The sequence below is a fragment of the Loxodonta africana genome, chromosome 16 (assembly GCF_030014295.1).
Source record: "Loxodonta africana isolate mLoxAfr1 chromosome 16, mLoxAfr1.hap2, whole genome shotgun sequence".
Lineage (NCBI taxonomy): Eukaryota > Metazoa > Chordata > Mammalia > Proboscidea > Elephantidae > Loxodonta > Loxodonta africana.
The window spans coordinates 72,495,107-72,512,643 of record NC_087357.1 but is presented as its reverse complement, the minus strand read 5'-3'; the positions used below and the strand labels follow the sequence as shown (position 1 = coordinate 72,512,643).

Genomic DNA, 17,537 nt, shown 5'->3' with positions numbered 1-17,537 from the left:
CTGAGGGCAGTGGCTTCACTAGGGGGACACTTGAGAGTATTTTTTTTTTTAATTATCCCCGTAGTTAGTTTAACAACAAAAACATTTTTCTTAAGCCAGGCTTACAGTATCCACATACCTACAAGGCTAAAACTCTATGCTAATTTACGTTTTGAACCTTCTGACACTCTCACGTCAGAGCTGTCATTACTACCCAGATACAACAACGCTCCGAATCACATGGTATCGTCTGCATGCCCTACAAGCGTGTGCTGTTGTTCTCATTGCTTCCAGTGTTTTTATGGTTGCTGATTTTGTCAAATTTTCTGGTGTTTTAACTGCACTTTTGTGGTAATTAGTATTTTTGAACCTATATCAATAACTTTTTGAGAATGAAGTCGTAATTAAAGGAAAAGAAGAAAAATTTTTAAAAGGCTTCTACTCAGTTGCTAATAATGTAATTAATAATGTTATAATTCAATACCAAAAGATTTTACAAAACAATTTTTTGTTAGTATTCATATAATCTAAAACATATTACATTTAAACAATTTACAACTATTTCACATATTATTCTATGATTAAAATTAATAATCAATATTACAAGGACTCTGTATGGTGTGGTACAGGAGGAGGGCCATGGGGATGGGGGTGACACCATGAATTACCACACTGGGTGACACCAACCCTAGTGATGCCATTGATCTGGGCTGTACCATCTCCATGTCTATCAAACTCTTAGTAAGAACCCCTGTTACATACCTTCTAAAATCTTCTCCTTTCTTCTCCTTTACTCTCTCCCCTCTTTTCCACTTCTAGTTCTACTCATGTGCTTGTTTAGGCAAAAAGCCTGAGAAGCTTCAGCAGAGAAGACCTGCACTGGAAAGACCTCACAAGAGGTGCTCTACAAGCCACAGGTAGGCTAAAGGTAGAAGGGTGTAGAAGGAGCCTCCAGAGCCCCGGGAGGCACAAATGGACTAGCCAAAAGTTTGGCACTTCGAAACAACCCAGAAGTGCCTCAGAAGGCAGGCCTGGTGAACTGCTTCCAAAAGGTCACAGCCATGAAACCCTATACAGCAGTTGTACCCTGCACACAAGGTGTCACTATGAGTCAAAACTGACTCAATGGCAATTAACAACAACAAAAGGAGCCACAACATAGAGCAACGGAAAGCGGTACTGACCTAACTTCACTTGTAAACTACTAGCCAAAGCTGTAAATGAAATAAGTAATTACATGAGGGAGTCCTTGGATGGTACAAACGGTTAATGTGCTCAGCTAATAACCCAAAGGTTGGCAGTTTGAGTCCATCCAGAAGCACCTCAGGGAAAAAAAAAAGATCTGACCATCTACTTCAGCAAAGTCTTCCAATGAAAACCCTATAAAGCACAATCCTACTTTGACACACATGGGGTTGCCACGAGTTGGAGTCACCTCTGCAGCAACTGGTCTGGTTTGGTTTCTAAATACATGAAAATAACTGACTAAAAGATCTAACAGCAAACCTCTGTAAGGAGAAGGTTGTCTTTTCACCAAACCTAACTGGAGTTGAGCACAGGATGGCTTGTTAATTTACCACAACAAGTTGCTGTTGTTAGGTGCTGTCAAGTCAGTTCTAACTCACAGTGACCCTGTGTACAGCAGAACGAGAACCACTGCCCAGTCCTGTGCCATCCTCACCATCTTTGTCATGCCTGGGCGCACTGTTACAGCCACTCATCGGTCCATCTCGGTGAGGGTTTTCCTCTTTTTCACTGTCCCTCTACTCTACGAGACATGCTGCCCTTCTCTAGGGGCTGATCGCTCATGATAACATGTTCAAAGCATATGAGACAAAGTCTCACCATCCTTGCTTCTAATAAGCATTCTGGCTGCACTTCTTCCAAGACAGATTTGTTCGTTCTTCTGGCAGTCCATGGTATATTCAATATCCTTTGCCAACAATGTAATTCAAAGGCGTCAATTCTTCTTCCATCTTCCTTATTCATTGTCCAGCTTTCACATGCATATGAGACAACTGAAAACACCATGGCTTGGGTCAGGTGCACCTCAGTCCTTAAAGTGGTATCTTTGCTTTTTAATACTTTAAAGAGGTCTTTTGCAGCAGATTTGCCCAAATGCAATGCATCATTTGATTTCCTGACTGCTGCTTCCATGGGTATTGATTGTGGATCTAAGTAAAATGAAATCCTTGACAATTTCAATATTTTCTCCATTATCATGATGTTGCTTATTGATCCAGTTGTGAGGATTTTTGTTTTCTTTATGTTGAGGTGTAATCCATACTGAAGGCTATGGGCTTTCATCCCCATCAGTAAGTACGTGAAGTCCTCTTCGCTTTCAACAAGCCTAACAAGTAGCAGTAAAATATCACTATTTAAAACCAAAACTAAACCCGCTGCTGTACAGTCGATTCCGACTCATAGCAACCCTACAGGACAGAGCATAGCTGCCCTATAGGGTTTTCAAGGAGCAGCTGGTGGATTCAAACTGCCAACCTTTTGGTTGGCATCCAAGCTTCTAACCACTATGCCAGCAGGGTTTTAAAATATCACTATTCGGGGGCTATAAAATTACCCTTTTAATTATAATACTATCCTTTTAATCACAATCAGAATTGTAAAGCACATCTTTAATGTTTTCATTATATAATATTTAAACATAACCTTTCTTTTCTTCCTTCATACAATACTTAAGTTCCCACTGTGTGCCTGCCAGCTTCCTAGGACAAACAAAGCTGCAGCCTTCAAGGAGCTTATATTCTAGGGGAGACAGATAATAAACAAGTAAACAAATAAAATCACTTCAGGTAATGATAAATTTTATGAAGTATGGGTCACGTGATAAAGTAATGCGAGAGGGGATCCTGGCTACTTTCAGTAGATTGGTCAGGGAAAGCCTCTCTGAGAAGGTAACATCTGAGCTGAGAAAGAAGCCAATCTTACAAAGAACCAGAAGGAAGAGCATTCAGGAGGTGGGAACAACATGTGCAAAGGTCCCAAGGTAGGATATGCATCTGTCCAAGAAACAAAACAAAGATCAGTGTCACTAAAACATTGCAAGCAACAGTTCTCTTACATGAGGTCAGAGGCTCATAGTCAAAGTGTCAACAGTCATGATCATTCTCTGTCCTACTTAATCTGCTATTTATGTACGGAGAGCCATGTAAATGATTTAAAATGACTGTGTATTAGCAAACACGTTCAGATCCTGCCAGCAAACAATGCTGCATCCCATCATTTGTTCTACTCTCATTATATTACAAAAAGATTAAATATACATTTTAATATAAATTAAAGAGAAAAAAACAGAAATGAGTGAAAAAATTTTCACACCTCTTTCAAACTGCCAGCCTTTTTGGTTGGCATCCAAGCTCTTAACCACTATGCCACCAGGGCTCTAAAATATCACTATTCAGGGGCTATAAAATTACCCTTTTAATTATAATACTACCCTTTTAATTACAAGGGAAATTCATTTTATATGTAAAATTCAGTAACGCAAAAGATACTAGCAACACACTTCCTCTTTATGCAAATAACTACATGTATTTTGACTGAGTCACATTAAAGACAGTAAACAAATAATCTACACATCGTAACATAAGTATATTCTGAATAATTAAGGTTTCCCTACATGTTAAAACCTGCAAATAATTTAATATCAATGGATTTGCAAAGCAGTTGGTTTCTACTCAGAAAAACAAGTAATTTGTTTGACTTATCAATGGGAAGTTCAAGCTAATGTCAAAAATGTCAAGTAACTTTGTCATACTAAATAATGTTGATAAACATTAACTATCAGAAAGAAAAGCAAATACTATGTTTAAAACAAAAATTGTCATAAAATACGTCTGAGTAAAAATGTGAAATAGATAACTTCTCGCACCTACGTATGAAAACCTAAATGGCTAAAGCGCTTAAGAAAAGGTTAGAGGTAAATTTCTAACGTTAGAATTGATTTAATCACTGCCAAACACTAACCGAGGACTGCCCCATCTTTATGCCTCATCTTAACAATTCCTAATTTGAAGATATCAAAGCCCCCCACAACTTGGTATTGAGGTACATATATGATATACTAAGAAAAGTTCTCAAAACAGAAGTCCCTTTATTTATAAACAGATTAAGTTCCATTTGTTCCTCAGTCTGAAGTGGCCAGGCTCTATATACATTCCTGCCAATAGAGGAGTAAATTGTTATACACCTAACTTGCTGAAAGAAGTATTTTATTTGGCTCTTTCTCCAAAATATTCCAGTTTTGTCTACACAAATTTTTTTGTTTTTTTTTGTTTTCTCCAAAATATTCCAGTTTTGTCTACACTAAAAACTAGTCATTAGAGACAAGGCCTCTTTTCATGATGGCCTCTGCACAATGTCATATGAAACTTTTTAGCAGCTATGGTATCCACAATTGCTACCTTGCCATTTTCTTGGGTATCCCATGTATTTAAAAGGCCTTAAACCTAAAGAACCATCTCTGGCTTGTGACTAGTTTGATTAGCAGCACCTACACTGCTTTAGCCTTTAAACTCTCTAACTCCTGATGTTTTAACACAAGGTCAATGGACATCTGACAGTGATGCCCAGGCCCTACTATAAATTCAAAAAATTTCTACCAATGTCTCTCACTGATGACTCTGAATTACATAGGCCAGCAGTTTTCAAAGTGTGGTTCAAGGTCTACGCCCAAAAACCCAAAATCATTTCTAGGGATGCACAGGTTTAAAACAATTTGTCTTTTATATTTTTATTCTCTCATGACTGTAAAGTTTTCCAGAGGCTGAATAAGATGTGATGACATCACTCTACTAACTAATGAAATGGACACTTAGGTACACGTGTATTTTTTTTTTTTAAGAATATTCTAATGTAACAGATCTAGGTTATTAATGTCTGTGTTTTCAGAGAGTAATTCAATTTGTCCTCAGTATTTCTGTGCTCTTTCTAGCTTTCACTGGTTACATGCTATAATCTACATATCTGTTTGAGGCCACATTTCCTTCATATATTTCAACCAAAACCAAAACGATATATTGCAACAGATTGGATGCAAAAGCAGATGAGAAACCAGCTGTCTTCTATTAAGTCAGACATGAAAGAGATTTGCAAAAATGTTAAAAAATGCCACTCTTTTTATAAAATTTTTGTTGTTGTTTTAGAAAATAGTTATTTTTCATTAAAATGTGTTACTTATGTTAACATGTAACGTGTTTACTATCGTTATCTTTAAATGCATTAGTAAGTATTTTTAAATGCCTCCATTTTAATTTTTAATATGGTAAATAAGAATAGATACAACCCACTAAACAATAGCTCTCTGGGACATAGGCCTACCACTTTTCACATGTTTAAGCTCTTGCTCTCTCCTTCAAAATAACTCCTGTTGTTGAACAAACCCATTTGTTAACAGTTTCAATTTTTTTTAAATGTCTCTGCTTTTAATTTCCATATTGATACCTCTTCCTCCTTATTAACATTTCCCATTTTTACTATACTTTTAACCCACATAACACAACATTCTTAAAAATAAATTGCAACTAAAATATAAATGAAGCAAACATTGCCCAAAATAGTAAACAAAATAACCAACACTAAAATGACTGTTTATAACCATCTTTGGTCTGATGTGACTTTATTTATGTCCACAAAATTTGACAAGATAAAAATCGGTAAAAAGAACTTCTTTATATTTTACATTGGTATTTATCAGTTCTGAATAAAAGGCACCATTATAACTTAGCTTATAACTAAACCAATTTAAATACACCATAAACCCTATAATGATCCACCACAGTAATGCTATTTTATAAGGAAAAATGTTTAGTTCTATTCTGTCACTATCAAGAGTTTCATGTGTACGCTTAGAGTTTGGATTGAGTTGTGTCCTCCAAAAATGCGCTGTATTAGGGAATAAAGCCAAGGTTGTGAAATACTTCTTGTACAAACTATTGAATTGGAAACTAACTTGCCTCTATAAACTTTCACCTAATGTACAATTAAAAAAAAATGTGTTGCAAATCTTAATCCCTGTATCTGTGGTCTGGAAACCCTGATGGCATAGTGGTTAAGAACTACGGCTGCTAACCAAAAGGACCAGAGTTCGAATCCACCAGGTGCTCCCTGGAAACCATATGGGGCAGTTCTACCCTGTCCTATAGGGTCTGCAATAGGTTTGGTTTTCTTTTTTTTATATCTGTGGGTTAGAATTCCATTTGGGAATGGGTTTTATTTGTTATGTTGATGAGACAATAACAGTGTAGGGTGTGTCTTAAGTCAATCTCTTCTGAGATATAAAAGAGATTAAACAAGGGACCAAGCAGAGATGGGAGGTTAGATGCCATACCACATGAAGATCACCAAGGAGCCAAGGAATAGAAGCTGAAGTGACAATGACCTTCCCTAAGAGCTGACAGGGAGGGAAAGACTTCCTCCTAAAGCTGACACCCTGAATTCAGACTTCTAGCCTCCTCAACTGTGAGAAAATAAATTTGTTTGTTCAAGCTCCTCATTTGTGGTATCTCTGTTATAGCAGCACTAGGTAACTAACACAGTTATCAGAAATGTGGGTTACCAGGTCTCTAATGTTCAAATAGCTTAAAAACCATCCATTATTGAGGTTCTTTTCTTGAGACTACACATCAGTTAACCTAAATGGATTATTAAAAAAGCCTTATTATAGTTGGTGAAAAAATTATGATAAATACAAGTAATATTTTCTAATAAAGATGAATGGTAACTGAAAAATTAATGTTACATTTAAAATATATTTCTGAATACTATACACCACAACGAAGCACTTTAATTAAAAAACAAGTTTCAACCATACTTAATCATTCATCTTTCTCCCTTGCTGCCAAATTCCTTCCACTCTTCACAAACACATGAAGCAATTTATTATCTCCCCAAACAAGAAACCATTTATCATAATTTCACTCTATTTATTGCTAGTCTTTAAAGTTAATTTATATTTCTCGATATAGATTAATTACAAAAATCTTGCATAAGCTAAATCTGCACATTCGATACAAGCATAAAAATACAGGTAAGTCATGAATAGGATGGTATCTACCAACTGTCATTTTAAGCATTGAAAGCAGTAATCAATAAATTAAATTGATGACTTTTAAATTGATCATTATAAAGTTACCACATTTGTGATATTCAGAGATATATAGCAAGTGTTGATAAAATGCAATACTGTTTAGCTAATAACCATGCTTCGAGGTGAACAAACATTTCTTGAATATCTGATACTTGCCAGGCACTAGGCTATGTATTTCATATACATTATTTTATCATCACAATAACTATCTTCCATATTACCAATGAGAAAATGGACTCTGAGAAGTAATATAACTAGTAAGCGACAGAGACAGGATGCAAGTGAAAACAAATTCTATTGAAATAAAATTGAAGGAATGAAAATAGTTTTAAGGTGCCTTTCTTATACAAATGACTTCCATTTCACAATCATTCTCCCTCGCCTTAACAAAACTCCGAATTTGTTTAGGGGGAACCATCCCTCCAACACTCTTAAACCATAAATTTTCAGCAGAGCTAACTCTATCTCCCATTGCTGGAGTAGGTATGTAGCTCGAGCTAAGCCAAACAGATCAAACATGACATAATACCGCAACTTTTTTTAGAACCACTAGAACAGAAGTAAAAAACTGGTAAGGATGTAAGCCTAGAGCTGGCAGCTACCCTACTTCCAGAAGATTAGAGCCATTTGCAAATGGAGCCAATACAAAGGAAAGCAAAGCTAACAGCTGAGAGGGTCTAAATACCATTATTTGAACCGCTGAATCAAGCTTTACCCGAAATCATCCATATCATAATCTTTTTAGTTACGTAACCCAAAAAAATTTCCATTTGCTAAAGACATTTCCGTTGGAGATTTCTGTCACTTGCTCACTGTATCTATCAATAAAAATTTAACAGCTTAAACCATCTCCAGAAACCAAATAAGGTACCAATTATCCCCAACCTGCAATTTAAAAAAAAAAAAAAGTAACAGGAATCAAGGAACCATTTTTGATATTTCAAAAAATTTAATGGAATTGTACACTGACCTAGAATAAGTCCACTAAAGCTAATTAAAACACCAATTCCTTCTGACTGCATCATTTCAATGTAAAAATTTCAGTTACTTTGTTTTAATGAGTTCAAAATGGACATACATTTTTATGAATAATCTTTAAAACTGAAAAACAAACTTACTTTAAAAATACAGTTTATTTGGTAGACAAGCTGCTTTAAAACAATCTCAGGGGAAATTTTTCAAAACGATCATCAGAGGAGAAAATATCAAGAACTATCATGTTCCTTTGAAATACACTCAATAAAACAATTCACGCCTTTAATATACAAGCAATTCCTGACTAACCCATTAATTTGTGACAGCTTTTCTCTCCTTCCACCCGAGGCTATTCAGTCTCCTGAGACATCAAATAAGCAGTCTCGGCTAATGGTGCCACCTAGTGTCTTGTATGGTCACTATCTGACTCACTGTCTTTTTCCACTTGGCTGCTGAAGGAACACCCGGCTCCCCTGTTTTTAGTAAGTTTTCCAGGAGCCATTTTTGTCTAATTCATATATACATACACATTGTCCTAAGTCTCCTCTCATTTCTCTCAACGACTGTCCAGTTACCTTAGAAGCAACTATTGAGTATGCCCTTGATCTTTGCCAATTATACTGGGTGTTCTACCTACACTGGAGGCCTGGTGGCACAGTGATTAAGAGCCATGGCGAGCTATGGCTGCTAACCAAAAGGCCGGCAGTTCGAATCCACCAGCCGCTCCTTGGGAACTCTATGGGGCAGTTCTCCTCTGTCCTATAGGGTCACTATGAGTCGGAATCCACTTGATGGCAACAGGTTTTTGTTTGTTTATCTACATTATCACCACAAACACTGTAAAGTTAATACTATTAATATCCCCATTCACATGCCCAAGATCACAGTTCACTGGACAGGCAGTACGATTTGCTTAATTACTACTTATATAAAACCAAAAACCGGTTGTTGTCACCATCGATTCCGACTGATAGCAACTACTTACACAGCCTGGCTTTTTCTCAATTCTTCTTTTCATACTGTGGCCAAACCACAAATCCAACTGATGAAACTGGTAGTAATTCACCTATACCTCAGAAAAGAAAACAAAAGACATTAAAAGTAAAAATTAGATTTTAAAAACATTAGGCTCATTCACCACTTGAAAGTGTCCAGAAGTTTCAACTTTCAAAAAGTTGTCATTTATTTTTTCACTTTTTTATAATGAAGCCTAACCAAAAAAAAAACAAGAAGCCCATTGCTGTGAAGTCGATTCTGACTTACAGAGACCCTAAAGGAGAGAGAAGAACTGCCCCATAGGGTTTCTAAGGGACGCCTGGTGGATTTGAACTGCTGACTTTTGGTTAGCAGCCATAGGTCCTAACCACTACGCCACCAGGGTTCTTGCTCACTTCTTCTAGCTACAAAAATGTCATTTTCTAATATTTTGCATTATAAATTACTATCTTCTAGTTATCATCAGTTAAATCAATTTAGGGGAAGAGTCTGGACCTAACCACCACTGTTAATATTTTTATTTTAAGGAAATTCAAATGAGGTATTGGTATAGGGATAAACAGACCAATGGAACAGAACAGGGAAGCCAGAAACAGGCTCACACATATACAGAAAACTCAACATACAAAGGAGTAGACTGTTCAGAAAATTATGCTAGGATAATTGATTATTTACATGTAAAACGAACCCAATCTCAAACTCTACCTCACACCACGCACAACAGTTATATTCAATTGGATTAAAGATCAAAATCTTCAGATCATACATAGAAAATTCTTAAAATCTTGGGGTAGAAAGGAATTTCTTGAACAAAGCATAAAAGAAAAAGACTGATAATTTTACAACTGGTGTGCAACAAACGACATCACAAACAAAGTTAAAGACAACTCACACACTGGGCACAGACACATGCAATAAACCTATATGCAAACAAATCAAAGACAGTATCCAGAAAACATAAAGAACTCCTACAAATCAGTAATTGTAAATGAGCAAAAAATGAGCAAAGGACAGTAATAGGCAATTCACAAAAAAGTACCCTTTAAAGGCAAATAACATATAAGATACTCAACCTCAGTAAAAAAAAATTTTTAATGCAAATTAAAACCACAATGAGAGAGTTCACACCTACCAAAATAGAAATAAACAAATTTTAATGACACCAACTCTTAACAAGAAAATTTAGAAAGGAAAGTCTCAAATAACATTGGCAAGAACAATCCAATAATGCCTAGCAAGGTAGAAGGTGTGCCTACCCTTATGACCCAATAATTCCACTCACAGGTATAAATCCTAGACAGCATTGTCTAATAGAACTCTCTGTGATAACTGAAATATTCTTTATCTACAATATTGAATCCATTAGCCACTAGCCACATGTACGTATTGAGCATTTGAGCAACTGCATTTCTGAATTAATTTTTAGTTAATTTAAAAGTAAATAACACATGTGACTACCAAAAAAACCAAACCCGTTGCCATCGAGTCAATTTCGAGTCATAACAACCCTATAGGACAGAGAAGAACTGCCCCATAAGGTTTCCAAGGGTCAGCTGGTGGATTCAAACTGCCAACCATTTGGTTAGCAGCCTGAGCTCTTAAGCACTGTGCCACTGGGGCCCCATGTGACTAGTAACTACCATAATGGACAGTACAGGCCTAGAGAATCTTTCACATATGTATTAACAGGTAAATACAAGTACTTTGATTGCAGCAGAGCTTCCAATAGTGAAAAACCTTTAAGTAATCAACCAGAGAATAAATGGTGACATATTCATATAATACTACATAACCAAAAATAAATTAGACATGTATTAAATAAATCTCAAAAATAATGTCCAAAGAAAGCAAGGTGAAGAAGGATAGACACAGTAAAATAGCATTTACATGTTTTAGAACCTGCAAATCAATCCACCACATTGTTTATGGATACATACATATATAGTTTAAGCACTAAGAAAGGCATTACAGCTGCGAACACCAGAGTATCAGTGACCTCTGGGACCAGAGGGAGAATGGGATTGTGGAGAGGTACGCAGAGGGCCCCCACTGCAGCTGTAACATTTTATTCTTCCTCCATCCCAAATCTTGGTCAAACAGTGCACAGTGTTAAGCTAGGACGAAATACAATACTGAGAACATGGGTATTTGTTAAAATATTGCTACATTTTTCTAGATACTTAAAATATTTTGTAAGAAAAACTGAAAACAAAATCCATGCCACAAACTGTGGAACAGAACCACTTTCAAGTTCGAGACTTCCTGTTTATTCTTTAATTTCTTCCCATCTCATACAACTTACTAATATCCATCACTAAGTACAATGAAATCAAATTTGTGAAGGTCTAAAATACCAACTGTATTTCCATGATGAAGCACAGCCTGTTGCTAAAAATGTTTTCTATTTCCTAGTAAAAGCAGTAAAAAGGCAAGGTTTCTCTTATTCTTATGACTTTTTGACTTCTTATTCAATTCCCCTGTGCCGTATTTGTGGAAATCGAGAATTTCAGCATGGAAAAAAAAAAAAAAAAAACTTTGCTATAAGAATCACCCCTGGGATAATTCATGGATTCCTGAGCCAGGCCATTTAGCCATGAGGTCAACTATAACATATGTTTTAAATAACATTTAATCTTCTTTACTCAACTCCTTATTAAATGTTTATGTTTTGCAACAATTGAAGAACTCACAGGGATCACATATTAGGTCTTTTTGCCAAATAGGACACTCTGCTCTCTCCTAGTTTTAAAAGTCAAAAGCTAATAAATGTGCTCATGAAAATAGAAACAAGCTTGTCTCTGAGTTCACGTTTTCTTGGATTGGTCAATCCTATTGTTAAGTACAAGATACATGTTTTATCAATTAAACTCCTACCAATCCCTATGACTATAAGTTCCATAAGAGCAAGTACAGTGTTATTACTGTATCCCTAAAGACTAACACAATATGACTGGATGAACAAATGAATAGTGGGTGAACAAAACTACCTTTTTATTCATCAGTATAAAATGTGCTTCATGTTGGTTTCTGTTGTGCTTCATAACTTGGTAAGACAAAATAATACAAAAAAAATGGAAATAACCCCAAATTCTCATAAAAATACCAGACTTAATGGTCTGACTGAGACTAGAAGAATCCCGGCAGTCATGGTCCCCAAACCTTCTGTTGGCCCAGGATAGGAACCATTCCCGAAGACAACCCATCAGACATGAAATGGACTGGACAATGGGTTGGAGAGAGATGCTGATGAGGAGTGAGCTACTTCTATCAGGTGGACACTTGAGACTGTGTTGGCATCTCCTCTCTGGAGGGGAGATGGGAGAGTAGAGAGGGTTAGAAACTGGCAAAACGGTCACGAAAGGAGAGACTAGAAGGAGGGAGCGGGCTGACTCATTAGGGGGAGAGTAAATGAGAGTATGTAGTAAGGTGTATATAAGTTTATATGTGAGAGACTGACTTGATTTGTAAACTTTCACTCAAAACACAATAAAAATTATTTAAAAAAAAAAAGAGAGAGACTGGCTTAAGTCACAACCTAAAAAAAAAAAAAAGGAAATAAACATGATTTGATAAAATAATTCTAACTCAATGCTAGAGCTTCACACCAGAACTTGAAGTTCGAAACGTAGGAGAATCTCAAAGTTCTCCCTCTCTTCTCTATCCCATCTCAGACAAAGCACTGATAAATAGGATGAAGGCCAAATCTTTAAATTAAAGTTAAAATCTCTTGTGTATAGACCTGGTCTGACAGAGACTGGAGAAACCCTGAGAGTATGGCTCCCAGACACTCTTTTAACTCAGTACTGAAGTCACCCAGAGATTCACTCTTGGGCCAAAGATTAGACAGGCCTATAAGATAAACATTAACACCAGCCCCGGGACAAGGCTGAGAAGGCAGAAAAGGACAAGAAGGCTGGACAAACGGAAATGGTGAACCCAAGGTGGAGGGGGGAGAGTGTTGGTACATTATGAAGTTGGCAACCAAAGTAACAAAATATATATTAATTGTTTAATGAGAAACTAATTTGCTCTGTAAACTGTCAGCTAAAGCACAACTAAAAAAATTTTTTTTCTCATGTATTATGGTCAGGTCTCTCAGTGCTCCATGTGGCTGGTGCACTTATACTTGGGAATGATCCTTTGAAAAACAGCCAAGCCAGGAGAAAGGCATGAAGTAGATTGTTTAGGATGGCCACTCCAGGATTTAGAGTAAAGGGGTCTTTTCTTTGACCCATTAACCCTTGAATTCACACTCTCTTCCTTTTTTCTCCCCATCAAAATGCTAAGATTTTAAGAACCAATGAATGTAGGAGAAAATGGACAAAATGACCTGCTGTAGAATTAGTAAAAAAGTAGGCTTTGTAAAAAATAGAATTACAAATGGTCAATAAAACAAAAATGTTCTCAAACTCACCAATAATCTGAAGGTAGGGAAGCTTATTAGACCTGTTAAATGTCATGGTTTCACCAGCACATTGGTGGCATGTGTAATGTAAATAAGCACTATCAGACTCTATCATAAGTGATATAACTTTTACGAAAGATAATTTGGCATCTATCAAAAATTTAAATGTGCATCTTAAAGAGAAATTAATACAATTTTGCAAAATTATATGCAAAAAGATGATAAAATTTGGTAGTTTAAAAAAAAAAAAGCTAGAAAAACTCAAAATGTCCATGAATAGGAAACTGGTTTAAAAAAAAAAAAAAAACAGAGCTCCACAGAAAATGGTAGAAAGAAAATTACCAAAAATGTATTAACAAGTGTCTGGATTATAAGGACATATCATATCCCCAGGACAAAGAAAGAAAGATTAGGTATACTAAGAAAAACCACATCAAGAAATTTCAGAATACTAGGGAGAAAGAGAAGATCCTACCTATGAGTTTCCAAAGAGAAAAACCAGATCACATACAAAAGACTGGCAATCAATTTAGATCAGAGGCAGCAACACTGGCTACTGACGGAGCAACACTTTAAAATCTGAAGAAAAATTATTTTCAATCTACACTTCAATACCAAGTCGAAATATCAACCTAACGTGAGAGTAAAGACATTTTAGATCTGCAAGTACTCAAAAATTTTATCCTTCACACATTCTTTTTTAGGAAGTTCTGGAGGATATAATCCAGTAAATTAAACTAATGAGAAAAAAAAGTGAATGATAGGTGCCTGAGAGATCTGTAGAAACAGTAAGAGGAGAACTCACATATCAGCCCACAGGAAATTAATAACACCAGATGGGAGGGGAGCATTTTGTTAGGTAAACAAATGTAAGAGACTCTGGGGAGGGCAGAAGACTATTATATTTTATTATAAACCTTTTGATATTAATTGGCTTGTTAGCCATGTGCAAGAATTACTTTAATACAAAAAGTTCTTAGCATTATCAACTTTGATATAAAATTAATAGAAGTTGAGAGGTTTAGAAAGTAAGGAGCATAACTAGCGAAACAAGAAATAATAAGTTTTCCTGTATTTTTTAAAGTTACAAAGTAAGCAATTTAAAAACTAAAAACTGATCAAAACTAGGAAAGGCTGAGAAAAGGAAGAGATGGTGTGAGATAAAAATTTGTCTAAAAATAGAAGAATATAGAAGAGTGGATGTATCAAGAAACAATATAAATATATATACACACCACAATAAGTACTCAAAACAGAAACAGTAAAAAATGGTTGTGTCGGGGAGGAGTTGGGATGGGAAAACATGGGGCAGTATTTCTCTTGTTTTTCATTATAAGATCATCTTCTCTATTTGATTTTAAACCATGTGCATATATTACCTTTGAGTTAAAAAAAAGAAAAAATGCTCTAAGACACAGTGCATCAAAGGTCCATGAAGTTCACTGACATTTGGTACCAAAATAATTTTTTCAGAAGAACGAAATGCATCTAACAGACTTCAAAACCTAGAAAACTACCATTTACAACATTCTTATAAAGAAATAAAACAGAGGTGAGAAACACTGATTTATTGAGAAGAAAGCTGTGGAGGGAAAGTGGTATTCCCAAATAATATGAACATGTAGAGAAAGAATGAGTAATGAAATTCTGTCTGAATCATTTAATTCAATAAGCAGTTAATTGAGAAAAATGATTACATTAAGTTAATAACTCATTTCCACCAATTCTAAGGCACAGAAGTCACTACTTCAACAAAAACAAAATCATAACAAAAAATCACGTTCCTAAAAGCTGTCAAGTTAATTATACCTAATCGCATTTTTCTTTTTACATATTTCTGAAAAAAAAATGCATTTGAGCACATATTTATATGTTCAAAACACACTACAAATAAATATATTCTTTACAGGCCATACAAGGAGAGGGTTGAAAAGCACCGAATTAAGGTATAACTATAGGTTATTATACACACATACACGTACACATGCATACACATACATACACAGCATGCTACAGAACATCATTTAGTAATGTAAGAAAACAATGATAAAAATTTAAGGAAAAGGAAATACAAAACTATATTACTAATATCTAAACACGTTAAATAATCACTTCAGCCCACAACACTCAACAATGAACACAAATGGCAGCTGCATCGCCCCAGTTTTTAGAGATGAGCCTCTCAGTTTGTCCAAGTTGATGTGTGAATTATCTGACATTACAATCTTTCATATTTTCCTGGAGCTAAATAAAATGCCTCAAATTTTGATTACCTCTAATCTATTATATTAAGTCGGAAAGCAATTAATGATGCACTGTACCCTGCTAAGTAGAATTAAATTAGTGTGTAACTGATCAGTGTATAATTGAAGTAGTTGTAAATTTACCAACTTTAATGAGGATGGCTTACTACAGATAACTTACACTACAATATAAAAGAGAAAATAGAAATAAGAAGTTCATCAAAACCTTAAATTAAGATCAGACAAATATAGATTAGAAAGGGTCATATGCTAATACCAAGTACTTTGAAAGTAAATCATTTTAGTACAAATCCTTTAAGAGGAGAAAATTAATTATTAACCTCTTAGCCTAGATTTTCCAAGTAATTAGACTCTTTATGGTAATCTACTAAAACAGGTGATGCTAACTTACCCGTGTGAAAAGAATACATTACTGATACTATTAAAAGAACAAATATTAAAATACCAAAGCATTTCTCATAACTCCTTTAAAAAGGAATTCAAGCAAAAGAAAATCCCGTAACTCTTATCCTAAAAATTAATATAAAACAATTCATCAAAAAGAAGCAAGTGAGGCAAAAGAGTATCTCAGCAAAAACACACACTACTGTCTGTAGCTCACTCAGCACCCCTGTGGGTGGTAACTATGGCCAGAAAGTTCTACAGAGAAGTTTCTCACTCCCCTGCCACTCCACACCCAAGTTTAAAGCCACAGTAATGAGGTTCATTCTCTTACATGCTAATGACAGAGGTAAGAGGCTCACAGTGAATAATTCATATATTAACAGATCTCACTGTGATGCTCATTGCTAACAGTTTATTTACAGTATAAGTTACACTGCATTTTTTCTATAGTTTAAATTTACTGCCTAGACAACAGGGACTCAGTTACAGTGGAAATCTAGTATCTGTAAATGATAATCCTAAGGATATATTGGTTTGTGCAGTTGTAGTGTAATTTTTAATCAATATTCATAATTTGTTTTAACAAAACACAACAAGGATGTCTTGTAGAAAGATGAAAAGTATCTATACCTACATAGATATGGTGGTTCTATATTAAAACTTTAAAAATGATATAAAATGCTGAATTGGTATCAGTAAATTGTTTTGGTAACCATCATATTTTTCAAATAAATATTAACATCACCGTGCTCCTTACTTTAAAATGTACACATAGATTATTTTGGAACTTTGAATATCAAAATATGAATAAACTACTTAGGTTCCTTTTTATGTAAATATTTATTATAAAATTTTGGGTGGCATATAAAATCGCAGTTGTCTTCAATTTTTACCCAATTTTGTAACATATACTTGTTGAATTTATATTAACAAGTTAAATATGAAGTGATATTAATCACTGCCAAAATGACTTTCTTGTGTAAGCTTTCAATAGCTCATTTCATAAAAAATGAGCTATTGATTGGCCTACATATATTCCGAAAACCTTTATGTAACTAAATTATTGTGATTTCAATTTCTCTAAATCAGGTATGTAAAATTTTTGTACTTCTACAATGACTCTTTCTAAAATTTATTTCCAAGCTAAGACTATTTTTACATATAAGTTATATTATTTTGATATAGAAGTTATATCAGTGCAGGCTAGGTGATTAGGTTCGGGAAACAAAATCTCAGTGACTTAACACAAAAGCGTCCTTTCATCACTTACACTGGGTGCTCATCGTGGGTCATCTGAGGGCTCCGGTCCATGTCTTTCCATTTCAGTGCCTCAGACGACGGAGCGGTCACCGTCTCAAAAGCTGTCAGTCATCACGGCAGATGGAAAGAGAGCTCTGGGGCAGTCTTGCACTGGTAATTAAGTGCTCCT

The 17,537-nt window shown here is 35.2% G+C and overlaps 1 protein-coding gene across 4 annotated transcripts in view; it reads right to left on the bottom strand.

Annotated features, from left to right (window-relative positions):
* ADK (adenosine kinase) overlaps positions 1–17,537 on the bottom strand; it is a 569,500-nt gene that overhangs the window by 442,337 nt on the left and 109,626 nt on the right. The window contains exon 1 of one of the 4 annotated variants that reach the window (XM_010589245.3): positions 17,379–17,535. The exons of the other annotated variants lie outside the window; for them this stretch is intronic. Coding sequence (XP_010587547.2) covers positions 17,379–17,419 — 41 coding nt within the window. The 5' untranslated portion in view covers positions 17,420–17,535. Of the gene's footprint in view, positions 1–17,378; positions 17,536–17,537 lie in introns of those variants that run through there. 4 annotated transcript variants of the gene reach the window in all.